Source organism: Pleurodeles waltl, chromosome 4_1 (assembly GCF_031143425.1).
Source record: "Pleurodeles waltl isolate 20211129_DDA chromosome 4_1, aPleWal1.hap1.20221129, whole genome shotgun sequence".
NCBI lineage: Eukaryota > Metazoa > Chordata > Amphibia > Caudata > Salamandridae > Pleurodeles > Pleurodeles waltl.
In genome coordinates this window covers 589,741,628-589,760,730 of record NC_090442.1, presented here as the reverse complement: position 1 = coordinate 589,760,730, position 19,103 = coordinate 589,741,628, and the positions used below count along the sequence as shown (strand labels likewise).

At 43.8% G+C, this 19,103-nt stretch overlaps 1 protein-coding gene across 4 annotated transcripts in view; it reads left to right on the top strand.

The window, feature by feature from the left end:
* NUP37 (nucleoporin 37) overlaps positions 1 to 15,113 on the top strand; it is a 114,499-nt gene extending 99,386 nt beyond the window's left edge. For all 4 annotated transcript variants that reach the window (XM_069228981.1, XM_069228980.1, XM_069228979.1 and 1 more), the window contains exon 10: positions 14,922 to 15,113. In XM_069228981.1, the coding sequence (XP_069085082.1) occupies positions 14,922 to 15,035 (114 nt within the window). In that variant the 3' untranslated portion in view covers positions 15,036 to 15,113. The remainder of the gene's footprint in view (positions 1 to 14,921) is intronic.
* Positions 15,114 to 19,103: the final 3,990 nt, after the last annotated feature.

The following is a 19,103-nucleotide window of genomic DNA, read 5'->3' as shown; positions in this document are numbered from 1 at the left end:
TCATATGCAAATACACATAAGAAATTTTTTACATTAATACTTTTAAAACAAGGACGCCTTTTATACCTTAATATGCCTTGGGCATCATGTCACTTTGAGGTTAGGGACAGGCTGCGATTGAGAATCAGACCTCACTTAGAACAGCCAGTTCCTGGACTCGCAAGGGCGTGTCCGAAGCTCCTAACCCCAGCCGCCACACCTGCATGCCGCAATGCACTAACGCCAGCCCACCAGCTGATGTCACACGCTGATGTGTGCCGATGACACACAGATGTCCTACCCTGTTACCGGTAACTGTATTTAGTCCCTATGGGACAGGGGCTGAGTAACCTGGAGCACCAAAGAGGTAGTAGATGGGTGTGACACCTTGACAAAGTAAGTCGGGTGGGTACTTTTTTTTATAATTACTTCACGCACGATCGGGGATATTATCTGGCAAACTTGTACTCCATCAGTCTGACTACAATGTCTGCCCCCTCTGAGTATCCATGTTGAAAAGACATACCACACTAAAAGTAGGTTACATATCCATTATAAGCTAAAGTGATGAATGAAATGCATTTAACTTACCACTTGTGTTCATACAAGCCTCATTGTATGCTGCGATGCATGGAACTCATGTATCGCACTGCCTGAAAATGATCACTGATAAGTTTGAATGCTGCTCAGGGAGACCCACGTTTCCCAGTTAGGCACATTACAAATGCTTACTGCATGAAGGCCAATGCGGTGGATTAACACAATTTACAATAAATACTTACGTTTCCAGCATGTTTGGAATTAAATGCATGGCTGACATATGCTGTGCTTGCTAATCCCGAATGATTAAGCATTACAAAGAGCTACCAAATAACCCGTATAATGGCTCTCTTACTTTATTTACTACAGAGAGTGATAAGGAAGATAGTAAGTAATAAACTATCCTCATGTCTTAGTGTGCATGTGGACACCGACTAGGAGAGACTTATTGCTTTCAGGGACATCTGTGTCCTGAAGAAAACCTGACCCTGTGGGAACCTTTGCAGATGGCTGAAACATGTAGACCTAAGGTGTTGGAGATCATCTCTTATCACATCCACATATGTTTTTAATCTTACCTAAGGTTCCCATTATTAAATATTACCTTGAGTGGTGGGAAACTTTGAGGTAATTTTATACTTTTGTACTTTTATACTTTTGATCCCTGTGAATCCCAAAAAAAAACCTGCTCTGCAGTAATTGAGGCGTTGTAGCACACCTCAATGCGTGGTCTCGGGTGGGAACCCTATGATGAAACATGCTACTAACTAGTGTTAGTGGGTGAGGGTTCTTTTAAAAACCTCATGGTTTTTCTACTAATGAGATCGAAGGGCATCACAAGTTATGTATCTTTGGTAATAGGCTACCTTTCATTTGTTTGTAACAGTTGTACATAGGAGAGCCACCAAGCTGAAGACCCCTAACCTCTCATATTCCATTACCATACTACACACGTACATCTCGTGCTCAGGGGGAAGTGACGAGTTATAGTTGTAGCGGACTGTACAGATTTACCAGGCGCACCTGTATGCGACATCCCCAACCTCCGGTGTAAATGAAAGGCCTATGCTTTATAGGTAACAAATAGTTCCTAGCAATTGTCAGCTGTCATCACCTTCACATACAGCTGTTCACCCACTTGGAAATTAAGTTCATGGTTTGTGAATATAAAGGAAGTTGATGTAGAACACTAGCATGGAACTCTGGAGACATCTCCTGAGCAGGACAGCAATCAAGGTTGGTAAGAAATTATTAAATCTGGAAGCGGCATAGTTACTGTGCCACGGGCTTTTGACCCAAAACTACCTACCATGAGCCTAGATAGTATCCCCTCGAATCACAGGGACTTATGTTGGGATTAAATATGTCGGCAACACACCACAGCAAAGGTTTCCACAGTAATTCCTTTTTTCTGTAGAAAAAAGGGCAAATGGAGTCCCTCCCTTCTAAACCTGTATAGTTTCAGCAAGTATCTGCATCTAAAGAAGTTTGAAATGTTTCAAACATTGTCTTCCACTCTGGTGTAGGAGCAGAGTTCTATTACTGAGTTGCATCCACAGATGAATGCAGCACCCCAGATAGCCCCCCTGGAGCTCACAGCTGTTTAATTGTCTCGGCAGTCTTTCCTCCTTGTTCCAATGGGAAAGGTAGCTGTGAGGCACATACATTACTTGACCTGCATGTTTTACCTTATTATTCCAGGCATTTCCCACACTTTTTTGGACTGGTGATGGAAATGGCCATTACTCTTGAGCCAGCCTTAATTGCAGTTAAACTTGCCAAGACCATCAGGTTCAAGCAGACTGCACAAGTAGACTTATTTCATACTCCATGTGAACGGAAGCTCACACAATTTGTCACCGCCTGGATTTTCCAAACAAGTGACTGATCTCTAAAATGGCCTGAAATCGACCTGACAGAAGTCCCAAGTGTCTGACGTCGGCATCCTGAACAGTCAGGCCTTCGAGGTCAACTGTTTGAGAAGTCAGCTGTATGCCTTGCCTACTCTGTTGTTTCCTAGATATTCATTTTAGTAGGTCTTCCAAAGTAGCAATCTGAAATATTCCCTCGTCTATACTAAACAGCTTTGCCAGTTTTGGTTGTATTTCGCCTGCTATCTAGCAGTGTCTTCTTGATGTTTGTTTGTCTATAATATTTTCTCTTTTGGTATTATGGAAAGGTGTTCCATTCCACTTATATTTCAGTACTATATATCCTTGTTCATGGAGAGCAAGCTATTTATCCAGGTTGTCAACCAGGAAGGAATCCAAGGCTCAGCAATGCAAGACTATGTAGAAGATGAATCCTGTTGATTCTAGTCAACAAGGCTACTCTCATGAAGTTATCAAGTCAACTAGGCATGTCATTCACTAGACACCTCCCTGAACAGTGGGGTACTTTATAAGGCTTGCCTGCAGCATCCTCGCCACAATAGACTAGGTTTGTTGAATCTTTTCCCCTACGTGCTGAAACCATTAACTGCCATCTTAATGTCTGTTTCATAGGCCTTTTTAGAAAGAGCTTTTCAATTACTTATGCTTTGTGCTGAAGCCCATCAGATCCTTGCCATAGTCCACTACGTGTAAAGGCGGCTTTCCTGGGAGCCCTCTTTGTTTACCAAGAAAGTCTGCAAGAGTCAACTGTTTGAAGGTTTCAACTTTAGGATTTTGACACAAATTGTGGCTTCTCATTTTCATTTTCTTTTTCAGTTCATTATTTTACAAAAGCTGTGGAATTTTTCGACTCAGTTTAGATGTATGGATGCTTTGAAGGTTTACCTCAATAGGGATTCTCTTGATCGATACTTCTAAACACCGATTCCTTACCTTGTGAATCCTCCTAGGTGAAAGGCTGAATCTAGAAACATCGAATAGCACCTGTAAACCTGGTGTTAATGCAGTTGGACTCCATCAATGCTACACCGCCTCTGGATGAGATGGAGCCACATATAGGTGCCACCCTTGCATGCGGGCGTCAGTTTCTCTCTTTCTGCACCTCCAAGGCTGATCTGGAGTCCCACTACCAACTTTTTTTACTGTAATTTACTGACTTCCAAAAGTCTAAAAAGACATAGTGTGCTAAGGAAATGTCACCCCCAAATATGACAGACTTGAAACTGTGCCAAGATTCACAAGATAATCTCAGCCAAGGATCCCCATCATGACCACTTTTGGTGTGTCTGCACCGGGCATGATTTGCATGAAATTGTGCAACAGATTCTCACTGATGCACCCAAAGAGCGTCATGGAGCTCAAGACTAAGTATTACTTTGTGGACTACAAGAAGAGAGGGTGGCCATGCTTAAAGTCTCGAGTCCATTTGCATTCCCAGTCTTGGTCTCATTCACAGTCCTCATACAAGTAAAAAAAAAAAAAAGTTGAGGGATAAGTTGTGGCAAAAGCATAAAATGTCAAAAAGGGGTCATCCCTTACACGCCACTTGCTACAGAGAAATGTCATGCACTCTGTGCTCCAAAGCCCTGTCTCTGCCTGCACAATCCTAGTCCGATCCAGTTCTGGTCTTGATGTCCGAATTAGATAAGAGTGCCCAAGTTCTCCGGGAAAGTGTCCAATCTGCAACAAATCAAGCTGTTCATTGGGGCCATGCTGTAGTCGTTTAGAGTAGTTCCAGTTCCATTTGGGGCGCCTTAAAGCCCCACAAATTCTTTAAGGGCTATAAGTTGGGTTTCGCTACTGGGTCTGTTTCCAGCACTGTTTGACTGGTTCCAGCTCACCTACCCTTTCTCCAGCACCCGCCTGGGCTTCAATTCTTTTTGTCACAAGTCCCACCAGTTTTTCTAGAATCAGTGCATGCTTGTGATTCCGCATCTATTATGATTTTGGATCCTAAGCCAACTTTGCAAGTTCTTTGCCCATATCTCAATAGAGTGCAAAACCCAGCCAGTGGCACTTGAGGACTCCCCACCTAGATGGTGTACCCGCACTTGCAGAAAGCATACTCTCATGTCTGAGTCTGCATTTCCATAGGCGTTACCTCTGCTTCATGATCCGAGTCCAGCATTATCAATCCTCCATTCTGGCATTCGGACCATGATCCAGACGTTTTGTACACAAGCTGTTGTTCCAACCTGGAGGCTTCTGGTGCTTCTTGGTCTTCTGGCCTCGTACAAACTGGTAGGGCCTCATGCAATGTTGCACATGTGAGCTCTACAGTGGAGCGTTCGGCTGCAGTCTCATAACATTTGGGGTGCCTGTCCGATCAGATTTGTATGGTATGCTTGGGATTCTCAGTGGTGGATGACTGAGGACCCCCGATGTGCGGCAGAACATTTTACTCTTCCCGCCCAACTTCCCCGCACCCCCCATCCACCCCCGCCCCCCCCCCCCATGAGATTACAGTTGTAAAAAATGCATTGTCTCTGGGCCTGAGAAGTCACCTAAACAAGATGAAGATTAGGGGTCTATAGTCTCTGATGGGTCAGTGGCACCATATCCGTTTTTAACTGCAGGCAATTCGCCTTGCCCTCAGAACTTTACTGACTTCCAAGGGCAGGTCCTACTAGGTCCTGACGATCAGCATGATCTCTGTGGTACTGTAATCAGCCTGTGGCTGTGGTTGATCCCTTGTGGGATTTCGCTGAAGGTTAGTCACTCTGCAGGGTCTCGCAACATCAAAGTGGACACACTCAGACAACATCATCTTCCCAATCACAAATGTCATCTGGATCCCGAGGTGTGACAGGGCATCTTTGCCCAGTGATGCGTGCCCGTGGTAAATGTGATTGCTGCCTCAGAGAAAGCCTATTGTCAAGCTTTCTGCCTAGTGGCAATTCCTCTTTGAGGCTCTGTATGAGACATACTCCACCTTCAGTGTGATTCCAGCTCCTTGTATTTATTCCAGCCGGTGCCACTGATTCTGGAGCCCTGAGGTAGGTCAGAAGGGACCAGGTGCATCTCAGCCTGATAGCCCTGGATTGGTTCAGGAGGGTAATGTTTTCCCAGTTACTGAACCTGACCCTGTACTCTCCAGTTTGACTGCTTCTTCAGGAGGATCTGCTGTCCAGGCAACAAGGCAAGATTGCACATCTGAACCTTCAAAATCTGACTACATGCACGAAGAATGAGCAGAACCAGCTGATTGGTTTTGATTTACCTCTGGAAGTTGTGGATGTGAATGTGGTGGCTCACCTCCTTCCACAAAGTACATCTATGCTGCTCACTGAGCTAAGTTTGTTGCATAGTGTAAGTACCATTGCATTGACACACTTCAGTCTAAATTGTCTGATATACTCCTGTTTGTGTTGTTTTTGGCAAGACAAAAATTTGTTGGGGGTACTGTTAAGGGTTACTTACTGGCCCTTTCAGTTTTTTTGCATTTCCCTGATGAGTTCTCGTCCAAATCACCAGGTCCGATGGGCTTACTTATATTTCCACCTGAACCCTCTGTTATGATGCAGTGGGGCCTTACTTTGGTTGTTCCTTTTTTTTTTTTATGTACACACCCTTTGAGCCCAAGCTTATTTGACCCCTGATGTTACTGAACCTTAAAACCGTTTTCATTATCACTGTCATTCCATGCAGTGGGTCAGTGTGCTGCGGGCATTATCTGTGCATCTGCCACATTCTCCCTTGACAAATTGGTGTTTGACTCTGGCGTCCTTTCTGCTGAGAGAGTTTTATAGACTACCCAGCATGGAAGGGTGAAATTACTTTTTGATTTTTCTCTCTACCATATAACCCTCTAAACAGGAGTAGAAGTTGTGCCAGGTTGGTCCGAAAGAAGCACTTCCTTTCTATATTCATGGGGCTAGAGAGCAAGATTTAACTTTTCTTTTGCTTCTCCAGTGTGAAGAAAGGAAGGCAGTCCAGATAGCACATCTTACCGAGATGGATTGTCCTCTATAGCAACATATGCTGTGCTTTGGCCAGGGATGAGTCTGCTGAGAGCCTATGGTCAAATTCCACCATAGTCCAGTTCACTACTATGTCCCTGTCCTGAGGCGTTTCTGTGTTTGGTATCTGCAGGCATCTGCACACACTTTAATCCAGCATTACGGTCTTGCCTGTTGGTAGCGATGGCGGTTTTTGTCCGATTGGTCCTCAAAATTTCCTAATGTAGAGGCCACTCCTCAGACCCTCTGCCTTTTTGAAGGTACTGTTTGAGTATTAATTCACAAGGTGAGGAATCTGCAGTTAGATGTATCCACCAGAAGACGTTAGTTACCTTTTGATAATGCTCTTTCTGGTGGCTGTTCACCACCTGCCCTCCTCCCCATTCTGTGAAGTGGTCTTTACATGTTAAGAGGGTCTCAAGTTAGATTTGGCGCATAACCTATCTTAATTTGCCTGTCGCTCCGGGCCTATATGCCTGGAAGATTTAGCAGTAGTGTGACCTTAGAAGGCAGGGGTGGCGCTTGTTCATGGCTCCATGTTTTCACTTCTGGAGTTGGTCCAATGGCACCGCATGCTGGCATGCAGTTGCTATTGTAAGTTTATGCAACCATTCTGGCACCGGGGAGGATTAACGAGGTGAGGAATCTGCTGTCTGAGAGTCTCAACCAGGAAGAGCGTTACCAAAGGTAAGTAATTTGTTCTTCCCATAGATTTTCAACCCACCTCCTAGGTATTTATGGTGAGTTGAAAGCTAAGTAAGTCAAAAACTCCTTCTGATAGGGCACGGAGCTCTGGCTCTTCTTTTTTTTATCTACATAAAATACATTGAGAATGTATTAGTAGAAATCTGCTGATAATTACCCGTTTATTTATTCAAAGGTTAAAAACAGTCCTCCTGTCCTTTCAAGCTTGGATGAATATGAATTAGTACATTTTAATAGTCCACTTTGGATCTGTTCTTTATCTGGATTTATATGATTACTCCATCTCCATATCTTTTTATATGACCTTTTATTGCATGGTCGCATGATCAAACTCCTACCTCACGTAGCAAGCATTGGAGAAGCAAAGCCTACAAAAGTGCTGTTGGCTTTATCTTTTTTTAAGCCATGCTGTTCAGCAGTTTGACAGAAGAAAAAAAAGCGATATGACGCAGCCAGCTTTGGCCACGTCCTAGCGCGTTTATTTGTTTATTGCAAAGCAGGCGGTAACATGGAAGGGGGGGGGGGGGGGGAAAGGAAGAGACGCAGAAACTGAGGGGGCAGGAGGTGACACGGACTAAGGGGTGGGGTTAGGGCTCACGGAGGGAGGGCAAGTCGTCAGCAGCAGCATGGATAACAGAGGCTGAAAAGGAGGGGCTAGGAGCAAACACACAGACCGTGGAGGTTGGGAGGTGAGATGTTGGGGCAACTTGATGACAACGTAGAGTAAGAGGGAGTGCCTGGGGCAAGCAGACCGACAGCAGAGGGTCGGCGGGCAGGAGTAACATGGACACAAGTACATGAGGGAGACATCTCAAAGAGACTCTTGCGGAACACTTAAAGACAAATAAATCAACAGTGTCTAAGCAATGAGCAGTGGAAGGTCAAATGTAATGCGGCCCTGCTCTAATGCAGGGACAAAGAGGAGCTAACAATGGTAAACAATGGGCAGCCGCTAAGCCCACTGTTGGAAACCAAAATGTCTCAAAGGGGCAGCACATGTACTGTCTAGGCAAGACCTAAGAACCTCGTGTTTTCTGCACAGTATTTTGCTATGGAGTATCAGATACTCCTTTTCAGATACTAGAAGAGCTTAGGTTACCTCAAAACATTGTACTTATTAATTTCAACTTATTTCACCTTTCTTTGAAGAATGCGTCTCTCATCTGAAGCAAGGATTATCATGACCACAATAACTGGTAATTGCCTTTTGAAACTTTTAGGGAAACTGTATATTTTGAGTGCCAATATCCAGATAGGATCACTGAAGTGCGTTCATTACTTTTTTTGCAACAGCTATCCTTCCTGCAGATGATGGGACATTACCCATCATCTGGAGGAATGGTGCAAATCATTTTGTATTAGCAGAAGCCCAGGAGCATGCGTGTCCCTGCCCATGGCTCTGCTCTGCTACCGAGAGAAGTTCATCAGACTGTAACTAGACTGTGAGAGCTTGGTCTTGATTAAAACAATACACATATACCCATGCTCATGGTTGCTTTCTACAGAAGCTCAGTGATTTTTTTTTTTTTTCTTTTCTTTTTTTAGCAGTGAAAAGTTTTATCCTAACAAACAACTCTGTTAGGTCAAGTCAGCCTGTTCATGTAGGATTTAAAAAAATGTGTACCCCAAAGAACACTTCATTTTAGAAGTGTGTCCTTGTATTTATTGATTGCAGTGGTAGCCCGTTCTTCTACATTGTACATGCACACTACCTAATACTCCACCATCGTATGTGATCCTGGGAAATGTGACATAAGGGGCTAACCATGATGTGCATTTGTATGGGTTGGTCCACAAGCCCTTCCTTGCTATTCTATCGCAGATATTAATGAGTACCTCTACTGTGATTCACAAACCAAGGAATATAATTCTGTATCTCTAAATATAGATTGACACACAAATGGCCGAGTGTCATGCTTAGGCGATCCAAGCAGACCATCTCGTTGGCTGTAGGGTAAACTTATTTACGAGAAATGACATACCACAGCTATCAAGGACGTCTGGTATCCCATTCATATATCATTTTTGTTAGGATCAATTGTACATAGTTGCAGTAAACCTGGTCACGGTGGCCTTTAAACTATTTTGAAATTGGGTTTAATTTCAGAGGTTCTCTCAATTACTATGTTACAGCCTATGGGATTATCTCGCCTTTCCTAGGTTGTGACCAAATAAGTAGTGAGAGGCATGATCAGGCATGTTAGTTGATGTGATGCTCTAATCCTCTGGCTGGCATCCCTCAAAAACACACCAATTGGTGTGGGATGCCTTTAGTCATTATGAGTGAACGGGCTGCTTGGAATCTAGATGAATGCTGTGTCGCATGTACCTTATCACCCACATGATTTGATAGCAGTACAGTGATGGCCTGTAAAACCTCATCCACTTCCTGGTGGTTTCCATGCCTGACAGGCTCCTATCCAAAGATTGCCTTCCTACGATGACTCAATATGTAGATCCCCAAAGAAACCACCCACTGGTGGCTTGATATAGCCTTTTTCCAGCACTTTGGTTCCCAGAGGCACAGTCCACTTCCTTCTGGGCAGGCTTCTCCCAGGCTAAAGCCTTTCAGAAAAGTTCACCCCGTGTCCCTTCGAACTTCAAGGGATACTGACTCTACAGACTTAACCATTTTAGTGGTTCCTTCAAACTCCAAATACGATCTGACACGAACATTTTCACTCATATTAAAGAGCAGACTCACCCCTGTGAGCGTGACACGCGTTCAGTACTATCACTTTAACCAAATGCAACTCTGATACATGCTGCAGATATTCTTCATTGTCATTCTGGAGTAAATGACCCTTCCCCTTCTTAGGGCACACTAAGTATGGAACTATGCTGAGGGCCAAGAGGAACACAGTTGGCGTTCGGGTTTTCAGATATTTTCTCAATAGGGAGGAGGCCCTAACACCTGAATAGTCTGATATTTTGAAGCTCTGTGTACATCAGGGTCTACGAGATTTAGTATTCTGAAGCTGAAGGGGAGTACGCCCCTTTTTCATGCTCACCTTTCTGCTATTTGCCCTTTTGGTGCGCCTTTTCCAGATGAGTGAGACCGAGAACATCCCACTATTGTCATTGTTTCAGCAGGGGTGAATTTGAGGTGTATGTATGACTCAACGATGGGTTCAGTGCCAAGAGTTTCTTGCAGCAGTGTAGAAAGTTATGCATGGAATGCTGGAATTAATCTTCGCAACTGGTAATTTCACTGGGACACATTGCAGGTTATTGCCTTGGCCTCAATGTGCACTATGGACAGGCACCAAGCTGGTGCACATCTTCCTTTACCCGCCTTAAACGGTACACTCGCCAACCCGCAGACTGCTTCTCTGTCTCGCAGCGGAAGCATACCTTTTTGCCCTCTGTTCAGAGCCTCTTCGCACTATTGAAGTAAACACCTGGTTTTGTTTCCATGCACAACTTGTAAACAAAAGTAGTTGCACCCAATTTACATTGAAAATGTTATGTTGAGGGCTATCGCTTGGAACATTTTCACATTTGAATTGATTTGGATTCAAGGATAACTTGTTGAAATGCAGACAAAAAAGGCCAAGTCCTGGCTCTTCTCTACTACCAAACAAACTGATGTTGTGGCTTTATAGCCATCTCTATGACTTAATTGCCAGTGCTTAGCTTGTAGCTTCTGATATAAATAACAAAGTTAATTTGCAATGCCCTGCATATGACACACTACTTCAAGTTTAACAGCTTTATTGGTCATGTTGAGATGCCATTACAGGCTACAACAAATGTTTCGTGTCACCATTGGTTTGCGGTTTCATCACCTTTAAGAAGTGCTTCATTTGGACAGGTAGTTTTTATCAATTCTAGCTATCTGGCTTCTCCTCCTGTCCTTCTTTTACGCTTCTTTCTGGGCATCTTTTTCATTGGTCGGCTGTAAATGTCCAAACACGGCGCAGTCATTCTCAGAAAGACTGTTACCAAATAGACATCTCTCATCTCGTTTTAATTCCTAAAATGTTGTACAAATAGTGTAGCTTTTTAGACATCCACAAAAGAGTTTCGCCATAAACAGATAAAAAAGGGGCAGTGTGTCCTGTGAATTGTGAGTTTCTGGGCAATGTCATCGGGAGTTCTTCTGGACATGCCTAGTTTAGATGCCGAGCAAATGTTTGATAAAAAGTAGATTTACTTTCCAAGTCCAACCACCAGATGGTAAAGTATAGAATCCATGCAACTCTATTACATAGCCAAGCTGCAAAACAATGGTTGTAACTGTGTACTCATATGACATTTGTAAGTGTTTGCTTTCCTGGCCGCAGTTTCTGCCATATGGTATTCAGTTGTGCTTTTCAGGAATTCAGTTAACACACTCATCTGCTAGAAACCTTGTGTTATTTTTGCATTAATCGAAGAACGCTCTGCTGAAAAATCGACAGTTCTGTAAAGAGTCTAAAGTGTTTTCCTAATTCTTGGAAATGAGAAAATTCGATCCATTCCGAGACAAATAAAATAGCAATGTTTTTCTTATTAAAATTTGGAGACCGATGTTTTCACAAGACTGTTTTCATTGGTAGACCATTACTATATTTGTTATTAGAAATAGCAAAGGTTTAAAGACCTCCCTTTCTGTTATTGAAAAGTTATTTCCCCAAGGCTTACCCCTTTTCCGTGTTAAAGCCCAATTTTGCAGAGGTCCCTGGTGAGAAATTGATGGACATATAATTACTTCTGTCAGGTGCAATCACACATACTCCGTGAACACTTTCTGCAGAAGTATCTTTATTAACTATCACAAGCTTTGGCAAAAGTTCCACTTTTAAAAATTGAAAACATTGGATAATGGCGGATACTGGCTTTGTAAGGCTTACTTTAAATTGTAATGTGTATTACACTTTGTGCCAAGTCTTGTAAATTGTTTCACAACAGTACCCCTTCCTCCTGAGTAATACCTATGAAATGCTATTCATTTTAAAACATTTTTATACTACTTTGGAGATATGTACTAATTTTGGCACTGCAGATAAACGAGCATAAAACCTTGCCGAGTTGTGGTTTTAGTTCACACCAAACACCTCTTCAAGTCTTTCAATCAAGAGACAGTCACCTATGGTTTTCTGTGTTGACCAATCTTGACGAGTTTGTGGAGCTTTGTGAATTGTTTGACACCGTTACCCGAGAGGGTGTCACCTAGAAAGACCCTAGCATCCCGCTTTCCAAGGGGACTTGGCATTCCTTTCCAAAGCATACAATCGAGAAGCATTAGATAAGATTTGGAAGTATAAGATACAGCTCTGAGAGTAGAGGGGTATGAGGATAGAACAGTGCTCTGTTGAAGCCTGAATATTCGGAGGCTGCATCCCTGTCAGACGTTTATAAGCCCTGGTGTTCAAGGTGAACTGAATTTGAAGGCTTATTGAAAGCCAAAGCATTGTCAGAGGGTTGGAGTTAAGGGCTGCACGTAAGAAACTCCTCTATTTATTCAAACAGCTGCTTTCTCTGTACTGTTTGTATATCAGTTTAGAGGGAGCTCTGTATCTCATTGCTATTCTAAACGATTTATAGTACAGGGGCTTGGCACACTGATTAGAGGCATTGTGTCAAGACAAATTGATTCAGTCCTCTGTGAAAACCCGTGTAGCGCTGTCGACCTCATTCGGCTAAGGCTGCGATTTCAGTGTGCACATTCAAACTCTGGTCTGCCAGCACCTCTAACTTATTGACCTTTTGGTACAAGGGAACTACAGACTTAGTTTATTAAGAGAATCCCGTGCTATTGCTTGCTCAATCTTGTCTGTCTCTCCCAGAACCCATGATCAGTATTTCCACATTACTGATGTTGAGCTTGCAAAAATTAATTCATTCATGCAGGTACTTCCAGATTGAGTAGGACAAAATCTCTGCATCCTGAACTATGAAATAAAAACATGAAGATGGGGGTTTTAGGTTATACCACTGAATGATGGACTCCCGCATCCTCAGAGGCACGTTCCACAACAACTGTCATTCAATTGATGCCTGTGGTAGAAAAGTAGAATATCTCTTTTGTGACACTTGGGAACCCATGGTCTCTCTATGTACTGAGGTGTCCAACTGTCAATGAATCCCGAACAGATGTCAGAGAAATTAGAGCAGCTCTCAAGAGCTATTCAGTGAAAGCAGTTTGTAGGTTCATCAGGACCACACAAGACGTCTGCCCCAGCACATGTACTAAAGGTGTTTAGCTGACACTTACTCCATCGTTCCATGACTGCCCCAGAAACTTGACTTTTTGGTATGAAAGAATCCAGTTTTCTCAGTCGTTCTGCTGAAACGTGACACTTTCCCTAACATATTCTAAAGTAGAAGCTTGAAAATCACCGTAGACAGGGCAAAAAGTTTAAAAAAACAAAATCCAATATTTGTTTATTCAAGACTTGCGTTTCTAGCTGGTTACGTAGGGCCACTCTGCCTCTTCATTCTTCTTTACTTTTCAGGCCGTAGAGTAGTTTTATGTTGAGCAGAGTTGCACCTCCCTCCCTTTTCCTTCAGAACTCTTCCTTCAACAAAGAAGGTACCCTATATTATTTGGATATCTACAAGTATGTAATATTTTGACTGAATAAAAATGAAGTTATTCGCGTCTCAGGGAGGCGTCCTGTATGTGTCCAAATCTTCTGATGGGTAATGTTTTATTTACTTGAAGGTTATCTCACTGAGTTCTGCTATCCAACAGCAATCCCAGTTGAATGCCTGGCACTCTGCAGATGTTCTTCAAAACCTATGTTGTAGATGTGAGCTACAGAGATATTGATTATTTATACCAGTTTTTTTTAATGCTTTACGTTAGTCTGAAGGAACAGGGCCTGCAAGTACCAATAGCTACATGTTACTCCTCTGTTAGTTTAGCACTCTTGTTAAAGACTTTCTCACCCTACATCTCTTGCCATTCTCTGTACCTTCTAGACGTTGATAGAAAAAACTTGGGTATAGAGACTGAAGGGTATGTCGGGGCAGAACCTGCAAGATGCACATACATTTTTGTTCTTTGCAGAGCGTGAGATGCTCTAGCCCCTGGCTAGCAAACGGGACATTCCATGGGTTCAGAAGTAGGGAGCATCCTAGTGATTCATTCAAGCAGTGTGTACTCTGTAAACAATATCCGGTGTGTAGCAGTGGGTGGATATATCTTGAGTGAGGTATGTGGGGAAAGTATCAACACTTGAGTAAAAGGAATTACTGCAAATAATCATAATCTTTTGAACTCACTCAAGGCAAAGATGGTGAAATAGTTTATGTTCACAATAAGTTTGCATTAGAATCTTGAGCTGCGTGGGACCGCTTGTATTGCAAATAATGTAGTGATGAAAGTGTGATGTTTTATTAATGGGAATTAATTGATTCCATATATTGAATACAGTATGCCCACCACCCCATCCTTCTACTGCGCTTTGAATTTGGAGATGTTTCCACTAAGGCGCTGCTTCAGTCCAAAGTAATCAGACGTGTGCATCATCTGTTTGTGTCATTACCCTGTAATATGTGTGCAGTGACCCTGTAAACGGAGTATTAAGCATGTGGTTTTCAGTTGAAGACTCAGGTGCCCTCTGAGTCTCCAGATACTGTGTAATTCTTGAGTAATAATTGTAATACCATAAGTGTAAACCTGGGTTTGAACACAATGTATAGTCCATAGTTTATATTTTGAATTGATTTGTAAATTCGGTTTATCGCTCTGTGTTACCTACTGGTGTAATTGTTAAAAAGTTTGGTATGAATGGTTTTGCCAAAAAGAAGATGCAGTAATCAACCTTGCTACTACCTTCCTTGATTATTGAATAACAATGTATAACGAATTAACTGTGTGAGTAACCAATAATTTTCCCTTTTTTTTTACTTTTAGCCCATCCTCATTGGTTCAGCTTCTGTTGGATCTGGTTTAAGCTGGCACAGAAACCTTCCCCTGTGTGTTATTGGAGGATATCGGAAACTTTTATTTTGGTTAACTGAAATGTAAAAAGAAAAAGAAAAAACACTGAGCATACTTTGATACGGTTTTGTAACTTTTTTTCTAATAAAATCTGGATAAAGTTTATCAATTATACTTGTTTTATTCTGTGAGCCACTGAATGAATTAATGAATGAGGATGCAGTAATTAGTATCTAAACTTAAGCAAGGAAAACCTTCAGTCCAAGGTGCAAAGATACCCAATACTCAAGTGTGAGAAAGTAGCCTCTTTCAAGCATGGTTACCCCCATTTTTGGCCTGTTTGTCAGTGTTTTGACTGTGTCACCGGGATCCTGTGAGCGAGGACCCCAGTGCTCATGGTTTGTGGCCTACTTATCAGTATGTTTCACTGTTTTTGTCAGTATGCTTGACTGTGTCACTGGGATCCTGCTAACCAGGACCTCAGTGCTTATGCTCTCTCTTTTGCCAAATTTGTCTCTACATACTGGTAACCCAGTATTTCATCCCAAATTAGCATACTGGTGCCCCCTTATAAGTCCCTAGTATATGGTACCTAGGTACCCAAGGTATTGGGGTTTCAGGGAAGCCCTATGGGCTGCAGCATTTCTTTTGCCACCCATAGGGAGCCCATGCAAAGGCTTCTACAGGACTTCCATTGCAGCCTGTGTGAAACAGTGCATGCACTATTTGCACCAGGTCACCTATAAGTCACCTATATGTCAGGTCTTTCAACCCTGGAGGCTGGGTGCAGAGTACCTGTGTGTGGGTGCACCTCTGCTAGTTTCTCGAACTTCGTGAGTGCGGGGATGCCATTTTACGCGTGCACTGGACATAGGTCAATACCTATGTCCAGCTTCACAATTTTGCCGCCTTCTTCTTAAAGAATATTGAGGACATCTATGAAAACTTCTCAGGGGAAGTAGTGGGAGTCTCAGGGCGTGCGATGGAGAAGAAGGAAGGTGACAATGTTTTACAGAGTTTTCTTCCCATCTCTGAGGAAGGAGCTTTGGGGCTCCTCAGTAAATTAAAATCAGGCTTTCCACTTGATCCCGCACCTCCCCATATTATTATACAGGGAAGAGTAGCGCTAAATCCGGTAATAACAGAGCTGTTAAACAGCTTGCTACAAAGTGGGATGGTGCCGGACTCCTGGAAACATGCAGTGGTCAAGCCCCTTATAAAGAAGCCTAATCTAAATGGAGCGGTCTTTAAAAACTACAGGCCTATCTCGCTCCTTCCCATGATGACAAAACTTATTGATAAGCACGTAAATATACAACTATCGGGCTTTTTGGAGGAACATAAGATTTTGCATATAACTCAAATGGGCTTTAGACCGGGCCATAGCACTGAATCTGCCATGATTGCGGTTACGGAAGAAGCGAGAAAACGAATGGACCAAGGTCAGGCAACTGTAATAATAATGCTAGATTTGAGCGCGGCATTTGATACAGTCAATCATGATCTACTCATTCAAAGAATGGGAAATAGTGGGATTAAAGGAAGGGCGCTTAAATGGTTAAGCTCGTTCTTTCAAAATAGAACCTTTCAAGTCCTGGATCGTTCTTTTCTCAGTCCAGTTGAAACTTTTATGCGGAGTTCCGCAGGGCTCATCTTTGAGTCCCACTCTGTTCAACATTTACATGTCCCCCCTAGCAGAAGTCATAGAACCCTTTGGGGTATCCCTGGTGTCATATGCGGACGACACACAGCTGGTGGTTTCCTTCTCCCCCAATAAGGAGGCGGACAACTCGGCTTTGCCTGCCTGTCTCCATGCGATTGCTGCCTGGATGACAGAAAGCAGGCTGCAACTCAACGAAGAAAAGACAGAAATTATGTTTTTAGGAAAACTGGCCAACCCTGCTAAAAATATAGGACCAGTAATACATTTAGAGTACTTACCCGCCCCCACCCCCAAAGCTCAGATTAAATCCTTGGGAGTTTGGTTGGATCCCAAACTCATCATGGAACATCAAGTAAAGAGAACGTCAGCCACCTGTTTTGGGATTCTTAAGCTACTAAGGAAGATTATTGGTCTGCTTCCGCCATTGGCCAAAAGATTGGCCATACAAGCCCTGATTTTATCCAGATTAGATTATGGAAACCCCCTCTTTTTGGGATCTCCAGGTTATGTGGTGAACAAACTACAGGTAGTACAAAATGCTGCAGCACGTTTGCTCTTTAATCTGCCTAGGACCACATCAGCTAAAAAAGCTCTGATTGAACTGCACTGGCTTCCAGTGGCAAAAAGGATAAAGTTTAAGGCTCTTTGCTTCTTCCACAGAGCTCTATATAAAAAGGATCCTCATTATCTAAAATCATTAATTTCACGATATACACCCACAAGAGTTTTGAGATCGGCCTCTAAAGCCCTGGTAGTGGTACCCAAAGTAAAGAGAACATCATGGGGAGGAAGATCCCTGAAGTACCAGGGAGCCAGACTTTGGAACTCCCTACCCACGAATATTCGCATGATGAATCAGGAGACTCAATTTAGGAAGGCCATTAAAACCTGGCTATTCTAAATTCTTCTAAGTTCCCCCTCTCCAGGGAAGTTTGAGATTCCTCCAGTATGTTCTAAACTTTTCAAACTGATCAGCGCTACGAGGCCTCCGGGTAGCTGGCGTTATATAAGTCTCAATAACATAACATAACATGGTAACTCCGAATATGGCCATGTAAGGTGTCTAACAACTGGGATTGTACCCCAATACTGATTATAGTATTGGTGGTACAATCCCATGCCCTCTGGGGGCTCCACAGTGGACCCCCAGTACTGCCATACCAGCCTTCAGAGGTTTTCCAGGCAGCCCCAGCTGCTGCCACCTCACAGACAGGTTTCTGCCCTCCTGGGCTTGAGCAGCTCAAGCCCAGGAAGGCAGAACAGAGGATTTTCTTTGCGAGAGGGGTGTTACACCCTCTCACTTTGGAAATAAGTGTTACAGGCATGAGGGATAGCTTCCCAGAGCCTCTGGAAATGCTTTGAAGGGTACAGGTGATGCCCTCCTTGGATAATCCAGTCTATACCGGTTCAGGGACCCCCAGTCACTGGATAAAGGAAAGGGGAGTGACCACTCCCCTGTCCATCACTACCCCAGGGGTAGTGCCCAGTGCTCCTCTAGAGTGTCCCTGGGTTTGCCATCTTGGATTCCAAGGTGGTGGGGCACTCTGGGAGCATCTGAGTGGCCAGTGCCAGCAGGTGACGTTGGAGCCCTCCCCTGATAGGTGCTTACCTGGTTAGGTGACCAATCCCCCCTTTCAGGGCTATTTAGGGTCTCTCCTCTGGGTGTTTCTTCAGATTTGGATTGCAAGACTCAAGCAGGAATCCTCTGCACCCTTTACTTAATCTTCTACCGACAAAACCGGAGCTGAAACCTCCAGGAACTTGACAAACTGCAACGAAGAAGCAAAGACGACTTCTGCAACATTGTAACTTCAGCTCCTGCCAGCAACTGCAATAGTTTCCAGGTTGTGCATCCTCCGAGGGCTGCCTGTCTTCAGCCAGCCCCAAAAGAACCGAAGAAATCTCCTGTGGAGTGACGGAGTCACTTCCCTGCTTCAGCAGGCACTTCTCTGCAGCGACGACCGGTGGCATGGGGCCCCTCTCTAGACAACGAGCGTGAATCCAGCAACACAGGTGGTGGACTAAAGTGACCCCGGCAGTCCCAAGGTCCAGCTGTCCAACTTTGGTGGAGGTAAGAGCTTGCCTCCCCACGCAAGACACTACCCTCTGCACCGCGTTACTTGCATTTGCCAAGGCTTGTGTGCGACCTTCCAAGAAGTTCTTTGTGCACAGCGTAGGCCCCCAGCACTCCATCCTGCGATGCACAGCTTCCTGAGTTCTTCGGTGGCGTGGGATCCCTTTGTGTCGTGCTGTGTGATGCTCTGCTTGCATCTTCTTTGTCCCCGTACTGTGGGACTCCTGTGCACACCGCCTGGTCTTCTGAGGGCTCTCTGAGTTGCTGAGAGCCCCGCCTGGGTAGAGGCCACCAAGTCCCTCTGGTCCCGGGCAGCGCCATTTTCCGCTAACCACTTGCTTTGCGTGTGCCGAGGCTTGTTGGCGGAATCCAGCGACACAAACCAGACTGCAATCATCCATCCGGCGTGGGACATGAA